At 40.9% G+C, this 26,029-nt stretch overlaps 1 protein-coding gene across 2 annotated transcripts in view; it reads left to right on the top strand.

Annotated features, from left to right (window-relative positions):
- The window catches only part of LOC142074697 (mesoderm induction early response protein 3-like), a 33,607-nt gene extending 10,992 nt beyond the window's left edge, over window positions 1–22,615 (top strand). Inside the window, exons 4-13 of one of the 2 annotated variants that reach the window (XM_075135493.1) lie at window positions 900–1,034; window positions 2,608–2,728; window positions 4,921–5,006; window positions 5,206–5,278; window positions 7,797–7,948; window positions 8,399–8,480; window positions 17,651–17,742; window positions 19,759–19,886; window positions 20,072–20,217; window positions 20,350–22,615. In XM_075135493.1, the coding sequence (XP_074991594.1) occupies window positions 900–1,034; window positions 2,608–2,728; window positions 4,921–5,006; window positions 5,206–5,278; window positions 7,797–7,948; window positions 8,399–8,480; window positions 17,651–17,742; window positions 19,759–19,886; window positions 20,072–20,217; window positions 20,350–20,807 (1,473 nt within the window). In that variant the 3' untranslated portion in view covers window positions 20,808–22,615. Of the gene's footprint in view, window positions 1–899; window positions 1,035–2,607; window positions 2,729–4,920; window positions 5,007–5,205; window positions 5,279–7,796; window positions 7,949–8,398; window positions 8,481–17,647; window positions 17,743–19,758; window positions 19,887–20,071; window positions 20,218–20,349 lie in introns of both variants that reach the window. The other variant, XM_075135492.1, reaches the window with a different exon arrangement.
- Window positions 22,616–26,029: the final 3,414 nt, after the last annotated feature.

Here is a 26,029-nt window from a genome sequence, read left to right as displayed (position 1 = left end):
AGCTGACCCCAACTGACCAAAGGGATATTCCATACTATATGATGTCATGCTCAGCAATAAAAGCTGGGGGGGAGGTTGGGGGGGCACTGCTCAGGGACTGGCTGGGCATCGGTTCGTTGGTGGTGAGCAATTGTTTTCATTTGCATTGCTTGTCTTTCTTGGCTTTTATTTTCCTCTCTTTTTTTCTTTTTTTTTTCTCCCTCTTTTCCTTACAATTTTTTAAAATTATTATTTCTTTTTAATTTTTGAACTGTCTTTATCTCAGCCCATGAGTTTCTTTCTCACTTTTACCCCTCCGGTTCTCCCTTCCATCCTACTGCGGGGGGAGTGCGCGAGCATCTGCGTGGTGCTTAGTTGCCAGCCAGGGTTAAGCCACGACACCTTCTCAACAGTCATTATAAAATATATTGTGTGGGAGATGGAAAGGAGGGATAAAAAGTTGCTATATTGATTTACTTTTGTGGTGTTTTGCACACTTGCAGCTGTAATTATATAGGTCTAAAGTCTTCAAGTTTTTCTGCATTTCTTTCTTGTAGGGGGATTGTTAGTGTTTCTAGTATATCTTCTGTCTTGAAGAAATATGGGCAAATCATGTTCTACAGTATGAATCAGATAAGGAGCAAGTTTTTAATAATTACTCTTTAGTTTCATCCAGTAAACGGTGTTCTTGAATAGCTTGATGGGACTTTCATTATATGCCAAGAGACATGGTTATGATTTATTTCAATCCTGTGCCTGAAAATATTTTAGGTCTTTAATCAAGATTCCTGCTTTCAATTCAGTTTTTCTTGTTTGTTTTTTACTTTTGTTTTTTCAAAATATGTCTTATCCTTTTAGGCCCGAACTGTTTACAAGTATTTGGCAATATGTCGAAATGTTTGTAAATCTTTTTGTATTAGGAAGGAAACATGCCATTGGAAGATTTACTGGCATTCTATGGCTATGAACCTGCGATTCCAGTTATGGCTAGTTCCAGTGCGGATAGCTCTCCAAGTGAACTTGCAGATGAACTTCCAGATATGACTTTAGATAAAGTAAGTCAGAACTATTTTCCCTTGTGTTACAGTGTAAAAGCAGAAATCCAGGCGACCTTAAATTATATTTCACTATCTCTTGATGTTACAGAATACATATCTTTGTCAATTTCAATATACAATTAAGAGTTACTGTACTAGTGGTGAACTTGGCAGTGTTAGGTTTACGGTTGGACTTGATGATCTTAAAGGTCTTTTCCAACCTAAATGATTCTGTGATTCTACTCTGAATTCATTCTTTTTCAAGGATATTGAGGATCTGAATCTAATTATAATTATCACACTTACACATGCATAGCAACTTTAGTGGCACTATATTACTACAAATGAGAAATGAATAAGTTAACAGTTTTTCTAAAACATATCCAGAGAACTTTAAATAGATTTCCTTTTTTTTTTTTTTAAATAGAAGTGGGATTTTTCTGAAAAGATCTGTATTTTATTTTAATGTATGCAATGTCCAGAAATAATAATTCTGGCTTCCGACATACATGTCATGTATCAAACCTTTGTGGATATCTTGAAAATGCACTCCTGAATGCTTTGGAATGTTCATTTCAAATGCATATAATTTGGAAAGGTCTCAACTTTGGGGGGGGGGGGGGGGGTGGGGGTGAGAGAGAGATTGTTTTATGTGCAATGACTATATGTGTTGCATTGTTGAATATAAAACCACGAAACTTCAGTTTTGTGATTTGCAGGCTAACTTTGAATTCTGAGTCTTTAATCTGATTTTTGGCTATAAGGCATGTGCAGCTAGTAGTTTGTATTATAAAATCTGTAGGTAGTAAGTATGTCTTTTTTTTTTTACTTTCTGTAAGTATGATGAAATGATAAACACAGAAAGTAGGGTATAATGATGGCTCTGCACATCTGATTCTCATTAGGAGTCACGATTGTGTTGGGGCTACAGAAATGTAGTCGGCTTGTTGTCTAATACAGTTCTTTTCCTCCCTAATCTCTATACAGAGGGGTTCAAACATGTCTGCTAGTGGAGGAAGTGTGCTTTTTTTTTCTTTCTTCCTTCCTTTTTTCTTTTTTTTAGCCTACAGAAACATCAATTTTTTTGTGTGATTTGGGAAGATAATGGGTTGTCTATTATCTGTAACTCTTCTCAGCAAAAGTCTACAAAAGTGCCTGGCTGTTTTGTTCCCCCCCCCCCCCCCCCCCCCCCCCGAGTTTAAGGGGTAACAGCCTGTTAAGGCTTTAGTATATCTGTGATGCAAAGAATGACAGAATTCTAAAGATTTCCACTGGCGTTTTTAATTGGAAGCAGTTAGAGGAACATCTGAGATTTGATGCTTGCAGAGGTTACTACTTGTGCATTTATTTTAATAGAAGACAAGGGGGAAATGAACTCCTGTGTTCAACTCTGAAATGAATGGTTATATTTGTTCTGATTTAGGAGGAGTGAACTAGCTTTTTAATTAAGAGAGGACGGTCTGCTAAAATTACTTATGGTTAAATAATTCATTTAAATTAATGGGACTTACAATTTGCTGAATCTAAATGCTCACTAGTCTATACTTAATAGTCAGTCTGAGGTTTTATGTTTTTTATTTTAACGATACAGGAGGAAATAGCTAAAGACCTCTTGTCGGGTGATGATGAAGAAACACAGTCCTCTGCTGATGACTTGACACCATCAGTTACTTCACATGAGGCTACCGACTTCTTTCCTCGGCCATTAAGATGTAGGAAACTTAATTTTATAATAGCACTCAAAAAGTCTTAGCATTATATATAGCTTCTTAGCTTAAAATATCAAAATTGCAGAGTAGTGCTGACTTTACCGGGAATTGAGAAACAGTGCTTTGCAGGATGTTGTACATGAATGTTGTCTTTGGTTAGTATTATTGATTACCTAAAAGACCTATATTTAGTACTGTGCTCAAAGCACAAGTACAATTAATTTTTCTATAAATACAGTAACTTTTCATAATTAATAGTTAATGTGTTGAGGAACACTTTGTGATTTTCAGTATGTTACTGAATGACATGAATATGTAACCCATTCTTTTAAATTAGTATTTCTCTACTAAAATTTTTTCTGCTGCTTTTAAGCTAGTGACTCTTCCATTCAGCCTGTGGATATGAACTGGGACGTGGTTTCTTTGATTATTTCCCTTCACACATTCAACAGTTTTCCATAGGACTTCATGAGCCAAAGTGGTTTTATATGGGATGGGGCCTATGAACCCATGACCACCAAAATTTTACTACCCATGGAGCTATTATGGGAAAGATCTGAGAACCAGTGGTTCAGTTATCCAACCTGGACGAGATATTCCTCATTGCTCCAACTCTAGTACACCAGTGAACAAATGAACTGCAATAGGCAATGTGGAGGATTTTTATCAGTTTTAATTTGGCAAGTATCTTGAGCTATTTCTGGGGGATTTCATCCCTCTAGAGAAGGGGGATGATAAAGGGGATGTGCTGTCTCAGTCATCAGCAATTGTAGCCCTTTGCATGCTGCTGATTGTGTAATGTAAGACATTTGTATTGAGAGAGATACAAAAACCTTAAAAATATAATTTTTTAGTTAAGCAAACCCCAACCTTGCTGGCACTTAAACATTGCTTGTGAACTGTTAATGAATATGACACTGAAAGTGTGGCAGCTTTATGGAAAAAATTATTAGCCCCTCATCTTACTCAGGATTAAGAAACAGTCATCTTTGCTTTCAGCTATCGTGGTTTTCTATCAGAATGTTACTCGTTCTCTATTAGAACTTTTGGTTGGGCATTTTAAAATCGAATATCCATTATTTCAGGGAGGGAAATGTCAGTTTTCTGTGCTGTTGACAGTTTCATCTTTTTTTCTGATCCCTGTCCATTTCTCTAAGATAACATTCAATTTTAAGATAAACATGTCTGACACATAGGCTATTTTATTAAATTTGGATTAATTGGAAAAAACTATTGCATATTATTATCCAGGCATATCGTTGTTTCATGCATTTATGTTAGCTTCTTGCCTGCTGCTTCTAACAGCAAAAGGAGATAGACTGGTGATTGTAGTAATGACTACAGAAGAGGAGCCTCAGTCCATATAGTCTTGGATATTGTCTCTGATGTTGATGATTCTATTTAGTTGTGATGAAGCTAAAATTGCAACCCTATTTATGAGCATGTTGTTACTGAAAATTGAGAATACAAAATAGCTTTAATCTTATCAGAACTGTAGATTCCATTCTGCCGGGGATAAAATAAAAAATAGAATTACTTCAGAACCCAGTACCACAGTGTTCAAGATTCTAAAATATGAGTTATTCTGTGGAGTACTGTATTTTAATTACTTGGAGTGCTCCGCTGTATTTCTTCCTAAGAAAAAAAAAGATTAAAGAGGAATAAGCAGTCTTTTGCTGTCTTTTGCTTATTCTGTTTTGTGTATATCTACTATATCTTCACTCCATGCTGAGGCAGCCTTGTTTAAAGGAATGTTTTGAATGCCCATTAAAACGTCTGATGAAAGGCTTTAGTAGGTAATAAAGACTTGCCTTCAACTTTACTTTCTTTGTGATTAACCTGGGGCTAAGTCATAGCCCTGGAAGTTTTCTGTTTTTCTCATACCTTTTCTATAAGGTATAAGCCTTTATTGAAGAAAATTGATGAAGAAAAATGATCTCATTTCCTTTTGACTGTTAGAAATATAGTAGATTGTCTCAGTTGCAGTGATGATAAATGTTTCAGTTCTGCAATATACAAGTACCAATGGTTTCTGACTTCATGCTAGTTTGATAGAAATGTAGATCAACAGACTCATGATGAGTGTCTCCCAGAATAAAAGCAGGAGCTCCTTTCAAAAGTAAAGGATATCTTGTAGTTCTGTGTTTGAACCGAAAATTCTTCCTAGCTAAAACCAAACTTCTTTGTGTCTGAAGCAAACACTACGTGTGATGGAGATAAGGAATCAGATGGTGGAGACGTAGAGGCAGACAATGGTAATTCATCTGAAGATTTGAGAAAGGTAATAACTATATCTTTAAAAAAAATTAAGAAAAACTTTACTATTAAGAAAAATGCATTAAGATTTATAGTACATATCTAAAATAGTACCTTAATTCTGGAATTCTCTGCAAAATGCCATGTTAATGGAATTTGTAATGCTTCCATACACAAAATATTAAGCTAATACCTTTCTCTTGTGATTTTTGTTACATCTTCAGGAAATAATGGTTGGTTCACAGTATCAGGCTGAAATTCCACCTTGCCTTGGCAGATACAGTGATAATGAAAAGGGTAAGTTCTTCTGACTGTTTTACTTTTTATCTTATGTTTATACATAGCAGTCGATGGAAAAAATGATATTTAAATTTATAAGATAAATTCAATGGCTTAGTTAAAGTCTCAGAGACCTTAAAAAATAAAACAAACAAAAAAAACCCATGTCAACTGAAGTAACACGACCACATAATTATATCTCAGAAATGTGATTCTACAACTTTGAGAGGAGATTCTCAAGAAGGCATAGGAGGGCGGATTACAGTGTTAATTCTGAAGTACCTAGTAATATTAGGAGGCAACAAACTGTGGGTCAAGAAGGAAATATTTCCATCAGAGTATCATAACTGGGCTATGAGCATGTAACTTAGTTTACATTGAAGATCTTCAAAACAGTGTTTTTCTTTGCTTGTTTTTTGGCAAGCACAATAGTGTGGGTTATAAAATGGATATGAAAAACAAAGCAATAAACTATTTTAAATTTCCATAACATGAGTAGAAGATGTAGGTCCTGATACACCTTGTCTTCTAAAAAATATGATGTTTTAAGTATGATGTTATTTCTGTGTAAATTTAGGTTAAAAACTGCAATTGTGCTAGAGTAGAAAAAATAACTTATTAAGTAGAGTTTTATTTGGTATCTTTAGAAACCTTCACTATGAGAAAAGTATAGCACATATAGCTGTGGAATTCAAAAAGCAAATATTGAAAGAAATTTGCTCATGGGTGGAACAGCTGTGAAATTAAGGAACAGTTTGGGGGATATGTTAATAAATGAAGGGCATTCTGTTTTTTCTTCTGTAAGTTACTTGTGTTCAAACTGTAACATTTCATGGGAATATCATTCTAGTGAAGTATATAAAGTCTTTTTACCATTGCCAACTGCTTTTTGAAGAACGATCCTTTGCAATAGAGAAGAAGAATGTTTAGTATGGATGGAGCTGGAAGCATTAGCAAGTGAACATCTCTTGTGTTGCTTAAGAGACCCAGGGAAGTTTCCTATTTTCTAAGATTCAAGAATGATGCTTACCAGTTGTAAGAAATGGAGGAGCGAGAACCGGATTTATCTGGATAGTCCTTTTACTATTTACACATCTTGACTTCTCCTTGGCTGAGAACTAGAGAAGGGCCAATAACCAGAGGATGATCAGGAAGGCATTAATCTGACAACTTTCTCTGGAATGAGCTGGTGCTAGAGAGAACCAGTGAGAGTATTGTCTGCTGGCATGGCCGAGAGCAAAGAGGTAGCTCCCAGATGGGAGAGCCTGAGGAGCTCCTCTTGAGAATATCAGGCATGGACTCCAGCAAGAAGTGCTGGGTTGTCTTGGTTGATAATGGAGGTTGAAGCTGAGCGTCAGCAGTGCTCAGAGAGGTTGGACCTGGCTGTATGGGTGGAGGATTCTGTGAAAGCCTCTTGTGTACTCCCTGAAGAGCTTGTGATGGCAAATGGGGCTTATTTCTGCTATGTAGTCCCAGCTACTGGAATTGTGCTAGAAGGCAGTTCTGCTCTTCTATAAACCTTACACTTGTAACATGTCTGTTTGAAAGCTTTCCATGTTCTTAAGCCATAACAGAACTTTCAAAGGAGATGTAATTTTATTCCTCACCTTAGCTTAATATTCTTTCCTGCAGTTTTATGAGAGATTTGAGAATCTTCTTCATCTCTTCTACTGTAACTGCCATTATGCTTGTGTGTGTTTGAATTTAATAACTAATTTTGTATTGCCAAGAGAGTACATGAAGCGTTATGTGTAATGTTAATCACATGTATTGATCAGAGTAAAGGATTTATAGTTTAATCTAGAATTTAAATGTGTGCACAGACAAAGGTTCAGGCCAACTCTTGAATATTTCCAATATATTGTCTTTCAAATAAGCTACTTAAGAGGTGCATACATGATTTCAGTATACTATGAAGGAGGATTATACATCCTGATTGCTTGTAAAATATGGAACATACAAGTTGTTAACAGCATTCGGTTGTTAGTGAACAGAAAAAGAAATTACCACATTGAGACCTAGATTTCCATTCTGTTAAGTAAGTTTTGGCAAATTTTAGTTGAAAATGACCAGTTAGCTGCTGCCTCTTTTTTTTTTTTAAAAACATGTAATATTTGAAATATTAAAGTAATATCCTGCACTCTCTTACTGTAAACTATAGCTTATTTGTTGAAAACAGCTGAATAAAACTGAGTGGTTTTGCTAGTTTGTTTATATCAAGATGATGAATACATATGCATAATTTGACTTGAATCATCTAGCTGTCAACAAGCTGCTCCTCTGTAAAGACTCTGTCTCAAGAGTTCAGTCCCTTATCTCATCCTCATGGAACCTGAATCTCTTCGCCATACCACACTGCAGAGTCTGTCTCTTAACTGAGGCTTCTGAGGAAAAAGTGAGCTGCAATTTAAAAGTGGCATGGTGGTGCTTGATTTGATTACTTCTGTATTCCTGTTCTTTGTCTTTGTGAAATAGCTTTTTATGTTATAGCCTTAAAAATGTCACACCTGGCATTAATGGATTTCTGATTTAACAGCCTATGAAAATGAAGACCATTTACTTTGGAAACCTGATGTGATCTCAGAAAGTAAAGTTAAAGAATACCTTTTTGAAACCTCCTTAAGAACAGGAAATGAAAACATGATTGACAGAATTCCTGAAGGACTACATATACGGGACAATGAACAAGTATGTTTTATATCCTGTTCCATTTGTGACACATTGCTTTGTAATTAATGTGTGTTCTCTTTCTCTGCCTTGTATTATAAAGGCAGCAATATTCAACTTTTTTTTTTTTAATTAGATGTTATTGGGGTCAGGATCTTATTTGTAATTTTAAGCACGTGCTTAAAATTACGAATATTTGAATATTGGCAGTGTTGTGATCTGTGATGTTTCTGATTGCCATGCTGTTGACAAATCCAGCTTTTCCAATAATTGCATATAATGTTTTACATTTGCTTAATTAAACCTTGCCTCAACTTTTGGATGATTTTGGTTGTTATTTTAAAATTTTCATCCTGTATAAAGATAAATCCTTTTTTACATTAGATATGCTCGCTGAAAGGCTAGTTTCAGAAGTTTAGATTGGATATTTGCAAACTTTGACTCTTTCTAAAGACTACTTCTATTTTATAGGCACTATATGAACTTCTCAAAAGTAGCCATAATGTTAAAGAAGCAATTGAGAGATACTGCTCAAATGGAAAGGCATCTCAGGGTAAGAGAGAGTACCTGCTTTTTAAGAAATGTGTGTTTGGGGGGGGGGGGAAGAATTTAAAAAAAAAAAAAAAAAGCTGTGTAGAAAAAGCTTGAGTAAGATTCAGATTGATGAGCACATCCCTTTCCATGATGTCTTTAGCACAGATTAGGTATAATCTGACTGTTGGCCAGGTGGAAATTTCTGCTAGAGAAGTTTGCAACTTGTATAAAGGTTGCAGGATCAGCTTTTACGCCTTTTCTTCCCTCCATTGCTGTTTTAAGAACAGCACAGACTGAGGAGAAGGATGGGGGGAGTTGTGACTTTGCTCCCATAAGGCAGTTATCACCCACATTACAGTACCTTTTTGAGACCATGATCAATTATAATCTGATGACATTTATACCAGAATCAGGAGAACATAGCTGGCTATGTAAGTGAGCCTCACTCTCTTCATCACTGTGTGAACATTGTGCTATGTCAACCCTAAACTGGTTCTACCGTATAGTTCTATAGGTCTTTGGTAGAGTGTGGGGAGAATTGCTCGAGTTTACAGTGGAAAACGAGCTTCCATCTTGTTTGTCCTTAACTTTATTACTCGCTTAAATAAAAATCAGAGTTTATCATTTAGCAAAGATGGTTCTTTGTCCTGTATTTTAACATGTGTTGCATAAAGCAGAAATGGACTATGAGCCCTGGTATAAATTGGTATTCTGGCAGATATTCCCTACTCAGAACTGGATCCAAAGGGAATTTGAGTGTTTACAAGTTAGGTGCTGTGAAAGCTAAGTGTCTAAGGTAAAGCTGAAGGGAACAATAAGGAATATGAGAGCAGTGCTTCAGAAAGCTCTTGTATAAGAAGAGATTGTGTAGAGCTAAACAATAAGGAAGTATCAGTTGCAGGGCTGTATCCTAAACCCCACACCTCTCTCTAGGATTTGGATTCTTGTTTTGGGGTTGAAAAATACCTCTGCCCATTTGTGGGTCAGAGCCCCAAATTCTGTCCTAAGGACTAGTACTCACTCCCCCCACCCCCTCCCCTGCCCCAAATCAGATGGGATGGTAATACTGTTAGTGCCTGTCTCTTAGAGTAACCATTGTGCTATGATCTACTCTACCCACTGAAGTTCACTGCTATTCTCAAGATGAGAGTTAAAAATCCCCATCTCCCAAGATAATTTCTTAATAGTGAGACTTTACATGGGGATCTTCTCTTCTCTTTGACGCTTGAGAACTCTGTAGTAAGGAGTGAAAAATTAATGGAATTAATGGGGTGAGAAAGTGTCCTGGTTCCAGCTGGGACAGGGTTAACTTTCTTCCCAGTAGCTTGGGGGGTGTGCTGTGTTTTGGGTTTAGTGTGAAAGGAGCATTGATGGCCCATTGACCCTTTGGCTGTTGCTGGGTGATGCTTGCACCGGGAGGGGGGAGCACAGCCAGGGTGGTGGACCCAGCTGGCCAATGGGGTATTCTATACCATGTGACATCATGCTCAGTATAAAAACCAGGTGTGGGGGGAGCTCGGCCCCCCCACCCCCCCCCCCCCCCGTTCGTGACACGCGGTCGGTGAGCAGTTGCATTGTGCATCACCTGCTTTGTGTATTCTGTTATTGTTGTTGTTCTCATTGTTGTTATTACTGTTCTACTTAGTTTTATTTCAATTATTAAACTGTTTTTATCTCAACCCGGGAGCTTTCCTACTTGTGCCCTCCCGATTCTCTCCCCCATCCCACTGGAGGTGGGGGGTGATAGAGCGGCTGCGTGGGGTTTATTTTTGCTGGCTGAAGTTAAACCATGACAGTCCTCATTGGCGCCCAACATGGGGCACGAAGGGTTGAGATAACAACAGATTAATTAGAACATATTAAGGAACTTATATCTGGTAACATATTAATTTATTCTGCACCATGCTCCTGTTTTTGCTGTACCTGTTAAAGACTAGAGTTGGGTTTTGTAGTCTGCTGTGCTCTGCAGTGATTAATGATGTTTTGCCTGGGAGATTTGTTACTAAAATGCTGGCATTGGGGGTTATTTGGTATTTGGGATTCGTAATGAAACCGTTTCTGCATTTCGGGTACCACCTCATGGAGACCATTAGCAATTATACCTTTTCCTCCGAGAGATTTTTTTATGGAGGAAATAGAGAATGGCACCCTCGCTACCTTCCTCTATGATGTCGTCTCCTTTGTTAAAATAACTTGCCAGTACCTTGAACATCCCTGGGTAGTTAAGATACATCTATTGGTACTCCTTGGGAATATTGTTTTGGTTTTATCCAAGGTTAGTAAGCAATTTAAGAATGTCATCCAGAGATCTGCCCCAAGGCTGGATAGTTATGAGTGGCAGGGCGAGTGGGATAGCATGGGCAAATGCCTAGGACGGTGGGCACCCCCAGTGTTCTGGAACTTCACCCCTGAACAAGTGCAGAACCCTGAAAAATTAGTAGAATATTTGGAAGAAGTATGCTGTCACCCTGGCCATTCTAGGGAGACACAAATCACTACAATGTGCTGGGGCCTGGCCCATGCCTACTGAGCCCTGTTTAACACCACTCAGAACCCCCAAGGGGAAGAAAAGGTCTCTGCAGCTGATGACAAAGCAACAGGCCCTGTGGCTACTCCACCCCCCACAGCAAGCACAGCGGCTCCGTCACCCACCAGGGCAGGCACGGCAGCTACTCTGCCCCTATAAAAAAAGAAAATGCACAAGAAAATCAGCTCGTTTAGTAAGGGATGAAGATGAACCAGGGCCATCATGAGAACAGGAGGAGGCAGAACCCGAAAATGAGGTGGTAACCACCCGATCCCTATCCCTGAATGAGCTGCGAGATATGCGAAATGATATCAGTTGTCAACCAGGCGAGCACATTGTCACCTGGCTGCTCCAATGCTGGGATAATGGGGCCAGTAGCCTGGAATTAGAGGGTAGGGAAGCCAAGCAGCTGGGATCCCTTTCTAGGGAAGGGGGCATTGACAAAGCGATTGGAAAAGGGACACAGGTCCTCAGCCTCTGGAGGCGACTGCTGTCAGGTGTGAAGGAAAGGTATCCCTTCAAGGAAGATGTTATCTGTCACCCAGGCAAGTGGACCACCATGGAGAGAGGTATCCAGTACCTGAGGGAATTGGCTGTGCTGGAAGTGATTTATGATGACCTGAACAATGAGCAGTTATCCAAAGACCCAGATGAAGTCAAATGCACCCGACCCATGTGGCGGAAGTTTGTACGGAGCGCACCAGCATCACATGCAAACTCATTGGCAATAATGACCTGGAGAGATGGAGAGGAACAAACAGTGGATGAACTGGCTGGCCAACTCTGGCAATATGAAGTAAGTCTCTCTTCCTCCCTACGGGCCTGTGTCTCTGCTGTGGAGAAACTGTCTTGGGAGGTCCAGCAACTCAAAGAGGATCTGTCCTGCTCCCCACCTGCACGGGCCAGTGTCTCAGCCATTAGGAGTAAGCGTCCCTCTGCTCAAGAGAGGAGGCATCGTGGGTACACACCCCGGGGCACCCTGTGGTTTTACCTGCGTGACCACGGAGAAGACATGAGGCAATGGGATGGAAAATCCACCTCAGCCCTACAGGCACGGGTACATGAGTTGCAAGGAAAAACAACCACAAAAGGGGCTTCTTCCAAGAACACTGCTGCTCCAGTCCCCAGTGAGCAGTTCCCCAGACAGAGTAGAAGGGCTGATTCCACTTCTGACCTCAATAAAGGGACTTCTGATTCATACTTACAAGAAGTGGATAGTGAATATGATGACCAGGACTAGAGGGGCCCTGCCTCCAGCCAGCTAGAGGAAAGGCACAACCGGGTTTACTGGACTGTGTGGTTTCGATGGCCTGGCACATCAGACCCACAGGAGTATAAGGCTCTCACAGACACTGGTGCGCAGTGTACCCTGATGCCATCAAGCTATAAAGGGGCAGAACCCATTTGTATTTCTGGAGTGACAGGGGGATCCCAAGAGTTAACTGTGTTGGAGGCCGAAGTGAGCCTGACCGGGAATGAGTGGCAGAAGCACCCCATTGTGACTGGCCCAGAGGCTCCGTGCATCCTTGGCATAGACTACCTCAGGAGAGGGTATTTCAAGGACCCAAAAGGGTACCGGTGGGCTTTTGGTATAGCTGCCCTGGAGATGGAGGAAATTAAACAGCTGTCCACCTTGCCTGGTCTCTCAGAGGACCCTTCTATTGTGGGGTTGCTGAGGGTTGAAGAACAACAGGTACCAATCGCTACCACAACAGTGCACCGGCAGCAATACCGCACCAACCGAGACTCTCTGATCCCCATCCATGAGCTGATTCGTCGACTGGAGAGCCAAGGAGTGATCAGCAAGACTCGCTCACCCTTTAACAGTCCCATATGGCCAGTGCGAAAGTCTAATGGAGAGCGGAGACTAACTGTAGACTACCGTGGCCTGAACCAAGTCACGCCGCCACTGAGTGCTGCCGTGCCGGACATGCTAGAACTTCAATACGAACTGGACTCAAAGGCAGCCAAGTGGTACACCACAATTGATATCGCTAATGCCTTCTTCTCAATCCCTTTGGCGGCAGAGTGCAGGCCACAGTTTGCTTTCACTTGGAGGGGCGTCCAGTACACCTGGAACCGACTGCCCCAGGGGTGGAAACACAGCCCTACCATTTGCCATGGACTGATCCACACCGCACTGGAACAGGGTGAGGCTCCCGAACACCTGCAATACCTTGTTGACATCATTGTATGGGGCAGCACAGCAGAAGAAGTTTTTGAGAAAGGGGAGAGAATAGTCCAAATCCTTCTGAAGGCTGGTTTTGCCATAAAACAAAGTAAGGTCAAGGGACCTGCACAGGAGATCCAGTTTTTAGGAATAAAATGGCAATATGGACGTCATCAGATCCCAACGGACGTGATCAATAACATAACAGCCATGTCCCCACCAACTAGCAAAAAGGAACCACAAGCTTTCTTAGGCGTTGTGGGCTTTTGGAGAATGCATATTCCAAACTACAGTAAGATTGTAAGCCCTCTCTGTCAAGTGACCAGGAAGAAGAACAACTTCAAATGGGGCCCTGAGCAACGACAAGCCTTTGAACAAATTAAACAGGAGATAGTTCAGGCAGTAGCCCTTGGGCCAGTCCGGGCAGGACAAGATGTCAGAAATGTGCTCTACACCGCAGCCGGGGAGAATGGCCCTACCTGGAGCCTCTGGCAGAAAGCACCAGGGGAGACTCGAGGTCGACCCTTAGGGTTCTGGAGTCGGGGATACAGAGGATCTGAGGCCCGCTACACTCCAACTGAGGAGGAGATATTGGCAGCATATGAAGGGGTTCGAGCTGCTTCGGAAGTGGTTGGTACTGAAGCACAGCTCCTCCTGGCACCCCGACTGCCGGTGCTGGGCTGGATGTTCAAAGGGAGGGTCCCCTCTACACATCATGCAACCGATACTACGTGGAGTAAGTGGGTCGCACTGATCACACAACGGGCCCGAATAGGAAACCCCAGTCGCCCAGGAATCTTGGAGGTGATCACGAACTGGCCAGAAGGCAAAGATTGTGGAATATACCCAGAGGAGGAGGTGACGCGTGCTGAAGAGGCCCCACTGTATAACAAACTACCAGAAAATGAGAAGCACTATGCCCTGTTCACTGATGGGTCCTGTCGGCTTGTGGGAAAGCATCAGACATGGAAATCTGCGGTATGGAGTCCTATACGCCAAGTTGCAGAAACTGCTGAAGGAGAAGGTGAATCGAGTCTGTTTGCAGAGGTGAAAGCCATCCAGCTGGCCTTGGACATTGCTGAATGAGAAAAATGGCCAGTACTTTATCTCTAGACTGACTCATGGATGGTGGCAAATGCCCTGTGGGGGGTGGTTGCAGCAGTGGAAGCAGAACAACTGGCAGCGCAGAGGTAAACCCATCTGGGCTGCTGCATTGTGGCAAGATATTGCTGCCTGGGTAGAGAACCTGGTTGTAAAAGTACGTCACGTAGATGCTCGCGTACCCAAGAGTCGGGCCACTGAAGAACACCAAAACAACCAGCAGGTGGATCAGGCTGCCAAGATCGAAGTGGCTCAGGTAGATCTGGACTGGCAACATGAGGGTGAATTATTTATAGCTTGGTGGGCCCATGATGCCTCAGGCCATCAAGGAAGAGATGCAACATATAGATGGGCTCGTGATCAAGGGGTGGACTTGACCACGGACACTATTGCACTGGTTATCCATGAATGTGAAACATGCGCTGCAATCAAGCAAGCCAAGCGAGTAAAGCCTCTTTGGTATGGAGGACGATGGTTGAAATAGAAATATGGGGAGGCCTGGCAGATTGATTGTATCACACTCCCACAAACCCGCCAAGGCAAGTGCTATGTGCTCACAATGGTGGAAGTAACCACAGGATGGCTGGAAACATACCCTGTGCCCCATGCCACTGCCCGGAACACCATCCTGGGCCTTGCAAAGCAAGTCCTATGGCGACATGGCACCCCAGAAAGAATTGACCCAGGCAACGGGACTCATTTCCGAAACACCCTCATAGACACCTGGGCCAAAGAGCACGGCATTGAGCGGGTCTATCACATCCCCTCCCATGCACCAGCCTCCGGGAAAATCGAACGATACAACGGGCTGCTAAAGACTACGCTGAGACCAATGGGTGGTGGGACATTCAAGCATTGGGATACACATTTAGCAAAAGCCACCTGGTTAGTCAATACCAAGGGATCTGTTAATCGAGCTGGCCCTGCCCAAATCAAACCCTTACGTACTGTAGAGGGGGATAAAGTCCCTGTCGTGCATATGAGAAATATGCTGGGGAAGACAGTCTGGGTTACTCCTGCCTCTGGCAAGGGAAAACCCATCCGTGGGATTGCTTTTTCTCAGGGACCTGGGTGCACTTGGTGGGTGATGCGAAAGGATGGGGAAGTCCGGTGTGTACCTCAAGGGGATTTGATTTTGGGTGAAAATAGCCAATGAACTGAATTGTACGATGTTAGTTATTACATAGTACTGTATGTCATCACTTCTATGGTTACCATATGCCATATTAACAGTATTACAGTAAGAAACACCCAGATTAATGTAGGATGAACTCCGATGAAACTGAGCAAGGTGCAATTGTCCTGGTTCCAGCTGGGACAGGGGTAACTTTCTTCCTAGTAGCTTGGGGGGTGTGCTGTGTTTTGGGTTTGGTGTGAAAGGAGCGTTGATGGCCCGTTGATGCTTTGGCTCTTGCTGGGTGATGCTTGCACCGGGAGGGGGGAGCACAGCCGGGGTGGTGGACCCAGCTGGCCAATGGGGTATTCTATACCATGTGACATCATGCTCAGTATAAAAACCAGGTGTGTGGGGGGGCTCGCCCCCCCGTTCGTGACACGCGGTCGGTGAACGGTTGCGTTGTGCATTGCGTGTTTTGTGTATTCTGTTATTGTTGTTGTTCTCATTGTTGTTATTACTGTTCTACTGTGTTTTATTTCAATTATTAAACTGTTTTTATCTCAACCCGGGAGCTTTCCTACTTGTGCCCTCCCGATTCTCTCCCCCATCGCACCGGGGGGGGGGTGATCGAGCGGCTGCGTGGCGTTTATTTTTGCTGGCTGGGGTTAAACCACGACAGCAATGATGATAGAACCGGACAAACGCCCAGAACTGGCCTCCGCATGCAAGAGTCCAACACCACACACCATCTCTCCTGCCCTGCAAGACTGTTATGACAGGTGGAACCCGAAGTCATGGACTAAATGAACTCAGTGGACGTTTTAGAGGGATGGCCCATGGACTAAGGGAATGATATCTCTGTGTGTGTATATATCAAAAGGCAGGAAAAGTAGTGGTGACTAATTGGAATGTATGGGAAAATGTGAGACCTGGGCATGATGTAGATGGTATAGAATAAGGGGTGGATATTGTCCTGGTTCCGGCTGGGACAGGGTTAACTTTCTTCCCAGTAGCTTGGGGGGTGTGCTGTGTTTTGGGTTTGGTATGAGAGGAGCGTTGATGGCCCATTGATGCTTTGGCTGTTGCTGGGTGATGCTTTTACCGGGGAGGGGGAGCACAGCCGGGGTGGTGGACCCAGCTGGCCAATGGGGTATTCTATACCATGTGACATCATGCTCAGTATAAAAACCAGGTGTGGGGGGGGGGCTCGCCCCCCCGTTCGTGACACGCGGTCGGTGAGCGGTTGCGTTGTGCATTGCCTGCTTTGTGTATTCTGTTATTGTTGTTGTTCTCATTGTTATTATTACTGTTCTACTTTGTTTTATTTCAATTATTAAACTGTTTTTATCTCAACCCGGGGGCTTTCCTACTTGTGCCCTCCCGATTCTCTCCCCCATCCCACCGGAGGGTGGCGTGATTGAGCGGCTGCGTGGGGTTTATTTTTGCTGGCTGGGGTTAAACCATGACAGAAAGAAAGAAAATGGCCTTGTAGTAGAATGATTATCATTTTCATCTGGGAGCAGAAAGGTCTTGGTTCCAGTGTCTGCTTCCAGAAATGTTTTGAAATGGGTTTGTTGGTTGTTTTTTATTCGGTTTTCTTTTTTTTTCCTCCCATTGGCTTTAAATGACAGCTGAACAGATCACCATTATGAATGTAGATGCCTGAAATATCCCTCTTTTATTATATATAGACATAAATCCATAATCAAGATAGGGAAGCAACAATAGTTGAGATAAAACTGACCTACTCAAATAGTTTGAGCTACTTTGTTTTAAAACTCTTATTCTTTTTTAGTGATTTTTTTTGTTTTGTTTAATTTGTAAAACTAAAATTCAGTTTTATCTTAAAAAAAACAAAAAGAGTGTTTCTTCACTCTTTTTTTCTAACAGCCACTGTTCTTTGTATCTGATGCAAGAAGAAATATTCAGAAAAACAATCTCACTGATATCTCAGTCATGTTATCAAATCTTGGTTTTTTGATGACAAACTTCTTCAGAAATAATAAATCAAGTCTTTTGCATGTCCTTTGCCCTCCAGGATAAAAGATTTCAGAAATCAGACTCATAAAAAGAGTCTTTATAAACAAGGATGTTAGATTTCAGGTAGGATATCTGTACAGTAGAGGAAAGAACGTGGGTCTAAATAACTGAACTATTGGGTTTTTTAGAGTGCGTTTGTATATTCATGCATTAGCAACACAAATATTTTATTCTCTGTAAAAGGTTAGTGAGTGAAAATAAGTTTACCATGCTACTTTTGCAATTGTCTAGAAGAGATGACAGCATGGACAGAAGAAGAATGCAGAAGCTTTGAACATGCACTTCTGATTTATGGAAAAGACTTTCATCTTATACAGAAAAATAAGGTTAGTATTTTACAGTTAAATGGAAGAATTGGTAGATGATATGATGCTGAAAACTTGTAAAAGCAATGCATTTTTCAGAAGCCATGCAGAAGAGTGAAATAAGAACCAACATATTAAAACCAGCTTGGCATTTTTGTGCTTATTTTACCTCTGATGTCATTGGAAAAGCTAGGCGTTGCAAGATGAGTCGATATATTATCTCTGAAATCGATTTATGTTGACATTACTTCCATTTATGCATTTATATTATAATTTAGTTTAAATGTCTGCCTCTCCTAGAAGTATAGTATTTCCATACCATGGCTGTGGGAGGGGAAAATGCATCTTTAATTATTTTTGTCACCAGGAAGGTGTAATTCTACAGAAACAGGCTTAGTTCTTTGTGTTTTCAGAAAGTGTAGTCATCCATCAGTACTCTGGTTTCTGGCCAATGAAGGAGTTCTAATCTTGATCTGGATTGCTTCCGATCGACTCCTCTGTTCTTGAAGAATAGGAATTGGATTTTTTTTTTTTTTTTTTGATCAGATATACGTATCATTTGGTACAGTTGACAATATGGATGTTTCCAAACTTTCTGTACATCTCCTGTATGTTTTGATACCACCTGGAGGTTTTGTACTGGTTTTGGCTGGGATAGAGTTAAATTTCTTCATAGTAGCTTGTATGGGGCTGTGTTTTGGATTTGTGCTGGAAACAGTGTTGATAATACAGGGATGTTTTAGGTACTGCTGAGCAGTGCTTACACAGTGTCAAGGCCTTTTCTGCTCCTCAGACTGCCCTGCCAGCGAGTAGGCTGGGGGTGCACAAGAAGTTGGGAGGGGACACAGCTGGGACAGCTGACCCCAACTGACCAAAGGGATATTCCATACCATATGACATCATGCTCAGCAATAAAACTGGGGGATGAAGGTTGGCAGGGGCTGCCGTTGCTTGGGGACTGGCTGGGCATCGGTAGGTTGGTGGTGAGCAATTGTTTTCTTTTGCATCGCTTGTTTTTCTTGGGTTTTATTCCCCCCCCCCATTATTATTATTATTAAACTGTCTTTATCTCAACCCACGAGTTTTCTCACTTTTACCCTTCCGATTCTTCCTCCCCCCTCCCGCTGGGGGGGGAGTGAGAGAGCGGCTGTGTGTGATGCTTAGTTGCTGGCTGGGGTTAAACCATGACAAGTTTTTTCTTTAGGAGACTGGTGTTTTTGTTGTATTTCAGGTAAACTTTATAGGGTTGTGGTTGCTGTTCAACAACAGTCAGCTAGTCCTACTCTACACTTGGCTTAACCTGTCCTATAATAAATATTTGGGTGGTTCAAATTTTAAATGGACCTTACCAATAAACAGTAATTCACCAGAGATACAAAGAAATAATTTAAAAATATTTTTTCCAACATGCAACAAAGCATGTGAGTTGATCTATCTCACTATGGACCAGGATTTGTCTAAGTACCCAAAGTCTTTTCTGCTTCACTTCTCTTGGGTCATTGATTTGCTCAGCTTTTTCTATCTTAAGAGAGAGTCTGTATTGTAGTTTAAAAAATTGTTATATAGGTTATGAAATGAAATGCTTCAGATGTAGATACAGTTTCAATCTAGTTTAAAAAAAAAAAACAAACAAACAACAATAATGCGTAGAATAGAACAGATGTAATACTTATTTAGAATAGAATAGACTATTTCAGTTGGAAGGGACCTACAGTGATCATCTAGTCCAACTGCTTGACCACTTCAGGGCTGACCAAAAGTTACAGCATGTTAGTAAGGGCATTGTCCAAATGCCTCTTAAACACTGACAGGCTTGGGGCATCGACCACCTCTCTAGGAAGCCTGTTCCAGTGTTTGACTACCCTCTCGGTAAAGAAATTTGAAACTGTAGATCTCTTTCAAGTCTCCTGATTTAATTGGTTTGTTCCAGATACTAGAACAGTAAAACTAACAATATTGCAGGAATATGGGGACTGGGGAGATGACAAAACATAATTCTTTGCATTAATCTTGTCAATTCTTCTTGCCTTCTTTTAGGTAAGAACCAGAACAGTTGCTGAGTGTGTGGCTTTCTATTACATGTGGAAAAAGTCAGAACGTTATGATTACTTTGCTCAGCAAACAAGATTTGGAAAGAAGAGATATAACCATCATCCAGGAGTTACGTAAGTAAAACGTTCTTGGAATATGTTTTATGTTGCAAATCGTAAATGTAGAAGATTTTTTTTTTTTCTTCCTGTCATTGCAGTGTAATGCTGCAGTGGCTATGGCAACTGAAATTAAATCCATCATCATTTTTAGGCCTTGTTTTCCTGTTAAATAACCCATTATGAATGCCATATTCTTTAAGGGACTACATGGATCGTTTGGTAGATGAAGCAGAAGCCCTTGGTGGAGCAGTACATTCTTCAGCCTTAACATCTAATACTCGAACAGAAACCATTCCTGATCAACAGCTAAGCATTCTGAACTCTATCACTGCCAATGAGTTGACAGGTAAATCAAGGGGGGGGGGAACCAAACAAAAAAAAACCCAACCAAAAAAAAAAAAAACAACCACCACCACCCTTGTTGTAACTATATAAACAACTGTTTCATTTACATTTTGTGTTCATCTTTTTTTTCCAGCATTGACAAACAGTGTAGCTACAGTCTGCCACACTTCAGATGTGAACTGCCTGGATGATGCCTTTCCTCCTATGGACAGCTTACCCCGAGCACCAGTTAATCATGTGCCTGTTGGAACAGAAGAATTGCTTAACTTGCCTAGCAATGGTGAAAGTGATTGTTTTAATTTATTTGAGACTGGCTTTTATCATTCAGAGCTAAACCCAATGAACATGTGCAGTGAGGAGACAGAAAGACCTGCGAAGAGATTGAAAATGGGAATTGCTGTTCCAGAATCTTTCATGAATGATGTCTCTGTAAATAATCTTGGTGTGGACTTTGAGAACCACACACACCATATTACCAGTGCCAAAATGGCTGTTTCAGTGGCTGACTTCAGCAGTCTATCTGCAAATGAGACAAATGGTTTTATCAACACCCATGCTCTTCACCAACATACTGCCCTTCACTCAGAATGACTGTGGAAAACTAAACAAACAGTGGGTACTTTATGCAGTAGTAGTAAACTTGATGGGAGCTATCAGGTTTGCTTAGTCTTTCACTGGAAGTTTGAACTTTATGACATCAGTGATGTCTTTTTATGTATAGAACTATATCTTGATTTATCAAGAGTAATTTCTTTTTTCAGTCCATAAATGTGGAAATGTTCGGCAGAGTTTGGGACTAAGAGAACTCTGTGGTGCAGCTTTAAGCTCTGCTTCAATTTTTTTTTTTTAAAGCCTGTAGACAGAGGCCACCATTTCAAAACCAGCACAGAAGTTCTGAACTGATTGGAGTGGCTTTTTAGTTTAAGTTACTTTTGCCGTAACAGATGCAGTGTAATAACAATGTTTACAGGTACTGATCCTGATCCCTGCTCAATGTAGCATTTTTTTTTTTTCTTATAAAGGCAGGGATGGGTTTCTTTAAGTTAAACTGCACAAACATACAAGGATGTTTTTTAAATGGAACCTTCTCTCATGTGATACTAAACTAGAGCACTTCAGTTTAAAAAACAGCAAGTTCATCTTAGTGGAAGCTAGCACAAGGGACTTAATATGAGTAAAGTACAAAGACCTACACTTGGATACTGTTGCAAAATTATAGGCCATGGCTACCTTACACAGAAGTAATTATGCTGCCAGAGGTATCTGTGTACTTTAAACTTACTGGCTTAAACAGATGCATTTTAGACTATTGTATTTGGATGGGTTTTGTCCACGACTTTGAAGATTAATGCACCTGTATAACTTAACTTTCCTAAGGCAGCTGATGTATAAAGCTACAGTCTGCACAGCTTAGGATTTACCACTAAACAAACAGTCTACATTTTGGAAGACATCTTAAATTGTTTGGAGCACTGCAGTTCAAAGTGTTACAGGTTTGAGGGACTATCTAGTTTATATAGAAGTAGTAGAACCTTGAAGTATGTATTTGAAAGTTTTTCTTCAGTGTGGATTGCATTTATTTGTTTTGGCAAGTCACTGGCTCAAAAATGGCACTTCACAACCTTGGTCAAATAAGAAAGGATGAGTAAAAATGTTTCCCATAAAAGCAACTATTTAACTTCAGTAAATTTTTATTTTGAACATTGAGTGCAATTTAGCCATCCACGAAGTTTGTCTTGCAAATGTTTGTTCTAATTCTTGCAGGAGAACATTACTTTGGTAGGATTACCCCTTTCCCTCCATACTTTTTCTTTGCACTGTTCGTATTACAAATTTAATTGCCACTAACTTGTTTTCATTATTGAAGTGATTAAGCTTGTGTTGTTGATATTTGTAATAGTTGCTTCAAGGTTATGCTGAGGAATTAGAAAGTAGTGACTTTAATGTTTGAAAGGGAAGAGGGTATTTATTATGCATACTGTGAACTGCATTGACATCCTGAGTTTTGGATGCAGCGTATGGAGTTTTCTTTACAGCATTGTAATGAAGATTGCTTTGAAGCGTTTATGCAATAGCACATTTACCATATTAAAACAAATTAGTTTAGCACAGTGGACAAGAGCAAAGATAATTTTGTAATCGCTTCTTAACTTATACAACTGAAATATGTAATTAGTAAGTACACAGTAAATAATGGGTAGCCTTGGCCCTGTGTTGTACTCTGACATTTTTAGCCAAGTTGTCAGCTTCTTGTTGCTGTGTTTTGTGCTGAACTGTGTACCTTGTTTCTTTTGTTTATGAATCAACACATTTTATGTAATTTTGTAAAATACTGGCCATAATCCTTCATTGTTATACATTCAAGTTTATGGGTTTACAGTGAGTGGCTGGTCTGTATAAAAAAAAAATCATTATACAAAGATGACTGAATGCTTATACCAGTTGCACTTAAATGAATGTGCCCATTCTCATTAGCTGATGCAGTAATATATTCAATTTATCTATGCATTGCTGGGCTCTTAATGTAGACAGAGACTTGTCTAAGGTTTGGGTTGTCAGCAAGTTGAATGGACACTTTAGTTATTTAATAAAGACTTTTGACCAAAATTCAGAAAATGATGAGAGAAAAATGAATTCCAGCTAGTCTAATAGATTTTTTTTTTTAAATGCTGATCTTATTTAGCCTGTTGGCTAGCTAGCTGGTGTCGTTTACTTTTAATTCCTTGTTAAAATGAGGCAATAATTTGCAAGATTTTGTAAATATGTAAATTCTTCATATCTTTTTAGATATCTATTTCAATATTTTCTGACTACTTCTGTGTACAGTAACATTTTTGTGCATGCTTGATGTGACATTCAGAAATTTGTACCACTATGACTTTATCCATGTAAAATAGCTATTTATTGAATTTTTCTTTTAGAAGCTGGACTTAATTATTTTTCTCTCAGTTTAAACATTTAAAATGGAGAACTTGTTACTGTTTATTAAAAGAATTGCGTTTTGAAAGTCAGCATGAAGATAACTGAATTGCAACCATATGAAGAAATTATATTGCCTTGTTTCTTTGATGGTGAAGCACAATTCTTATAACAAACTATGATGAATTCTTTGTCCTCTGCCATACTACTTCTTCATACAAACAAACCAAAAATCCATAATGGGCAATTGCAGTGTTGGTAAATGTGTCCTTTTTATGTACAGGGAATCTGAAGAGGATAGCTGATTAATTTAGAAGTGTAACTTGGTGCTGTGATTATAGCAATACTTTTACTTTGGTTACTCATATGTCATCTTCTCATGCTAGGTTTTTAAATCTTTAGTTTTCTTCTTGTCATGACCAAACTGCTGAATTTACTTGAAGGATACTAAATTGTGTATGATTAGGTCAATGAATTGTGCAATTGTTTCCTGTTTTTAATTTTTAAAACAGAGGGTCAAAAATGTATGAAAACTTCAGATCCAGTAGAACATACTGATACTACTTAATTTAACCAAAGGCTTTAGGTGAATATTTCAACTCTGAATGTAAACTAATGGATAAACTGACCAACAGGGACACTATTTGCCCAGCACCACAAGCACGTTGTCTACAGCTGGGGAAACAAAATACAGTAATTTATAAAATAATGACAAGGTTACTATTTTTTTATTCCTATTTTTCATTGGAAGAAGGAAAATACTATCAATTGTAAAATACAGTAGGTATGGTTATAGTCCTCTTAACAAAACAGAGATTCCAGTTATTCTCAGTTCAAAGTAAGTACCCTGTGCATAACAACAACATTTAGTGACAATCGGAACATGTTTTTAATATCAGATGTACAAGAGGAAGTCGCTATTGCTGCATTGGTTTTAATACTTGTACATAAACACTGACTGGTTGTTTTTTTTTAGCATTATTTTGCATTTGTTGTACTTTAATACCTGGTGTACAATTCCAGAAATAAATGTCTGGAAACCTTTCTTTACTTGTAAAGCTTTTCATGCATCTGCATTATGTTTGCTACTTCCTTTTCAGAATTATTTAGCAATAACTCTGCACACATTTTAAGATACTCTGGGTACTGCTGAAGTGCACACTACCACTCTACCTAATGTTACAGATCAAATATTCTATAAGCAGCTGGGAGAAGTCTCACGATCGCTAGCCCTTGTTCTCGTGGGGGACTTCAACTTACCAGATGTCTGCCGGAAATACAATACAGCGGAGAGGAAACAGTCTAGGAGGTTCCTGGAGTGTGTGGAAGATAACTTCCTGGCACAGCTGGTGAGTGAGCCAACTAGGGAAGGTGCCCCGCTGGACCCGTTGTTTGTGAACAGAGAAGGACTTGTGGGTGATGTGATGGTTGGAGGCTGTCTTGGGCATAGTGATCACAAAGTGATAGTTTTTTCAGTTCTTAGAGAAGTAAGGAGGGAGGGTCAGCAGAACTGCTACCTTGGACTTCCGGAGGGCAGACTTTGGCCTGTTTAGGAGACTGGTTGACAGAGTCCCTTGGGAGGCAGTCCTGAAGGGCAAAGGAGTCCAGGAAGGCTGGACATTCTTCAAGAAGGAAATCTTAAAGGTGCAGGAAAAGGCCGTCCCCATGTGCCGAAAGACGAGCCAGCAGGGAAGAAGACTGGCCTGGCTGAACAGAGAGCTTTGGCTGGAACTCAGGAAAAAAAAAAGAAGAGTTTATGACCTTTGGAAGAAGGGGCAGGCAACTCAGGAGGAGTACAAGGATGTCGTGAGGTTATGCAGGGAGAAAATTAGAAGGGCCAAAGCCCAACTAGAACTTAATCTGGCTACTGCAGTAAAAGACAATAAAAAATGTTTCTATAAATACATTAGCAACAAAAGGAGGGCTAAGGAGAATCTCCATCCTTTATTGGATGTGGGGGAAACAGTGACAAAGGCTGAGGAAAAGGCTGAGGTACTAAATGCCTTCGTTGCCTCAGTCTTTAATAGTAAGACCAGTTGTTCTCTGGGTACCCAGTCCCCTGAGCTGGAAGACAGGGCCGGGGAGCAGAATGAATCCCCCATAACCCAAGGGGAAATGGTTAGCGACCTGCTACACCACCTGGACGCTCACAAGTACCCAAGGGTACTGAGGGAGCTGGCTGAAGTGCTCACCAAGCCACTTTCAATCCTTTATCAGCAGTCCCGGTTAACCAGGGAGGGCCCAGTGGACTACAGGGTAGCAAATGTGATGCCCATCTACAAGAAGGGCCGGAAGGAGGATCCGGGGAACTACAGGCCTGTCAGCCTGACCTCGGTGCCGGGGAAGGTTATGGAGCAGTTCGTTTTGAGGGCGCTCACAAGCCATGTGCAGGACAACCAGGGGATCAGGCCCAGCCAGCACGGGTTCATGGAAGGCAAGTCCTGCTTGACCAACCTGATCTCCTTCTATGACCAGGTGACCCGCCTAGTGGATGAGGGAAAGGCTGTGGATGTTGTTTACCTGGACTTCAGGAAAGCCTTTGACACTCTTTCACACAGCATTCTCCTGGAGAAACTGGCTGCTCATGGCTTGAATGGGTGTACTCTTTGCTGGGTAAAAAACTGGCTGGATGGCCGGGCCCAGAGAGTTGTGGTCAACGAAGTTAAATCCAGTTGGCGGCCGGTCACGAGCGGTGTTCCCCAGGGCTCAGTATTGGGGCTGGTCCTGTTCAATATCTTCATCAATGATCTGGACGAGGGGATCGAGTGCTCCCTCAGTAAGTTTGCAGATGACACCAAGTTGGGCGGGAGTGTTGATCTGCTCGAGGGTAGGAAGGCTCTGCAGAGGGACCTGGACAGGCTGGATCGATGGGCCGAGGCCAATTGTCTGAGGTT

Source organism: Calonectris borealis, chromosome W (assembly GCF_964195595.1).
Source record: "Calonectris borealis chromosome W, bCalBor7.hap1.2, whole genome shotgun sequence".
In the NCBI taxonomy this organism is placed as follows: Eukaryota; Metazoa; Chordata; class Aves; order Procellariiformes; family Procellariidae; genus Calonectris; species Calonectris borealis.
Note: the sequence above shows the minus strand (reverse complement) of the source record. Positions and strands in the feature narration are given on the sequence as shown.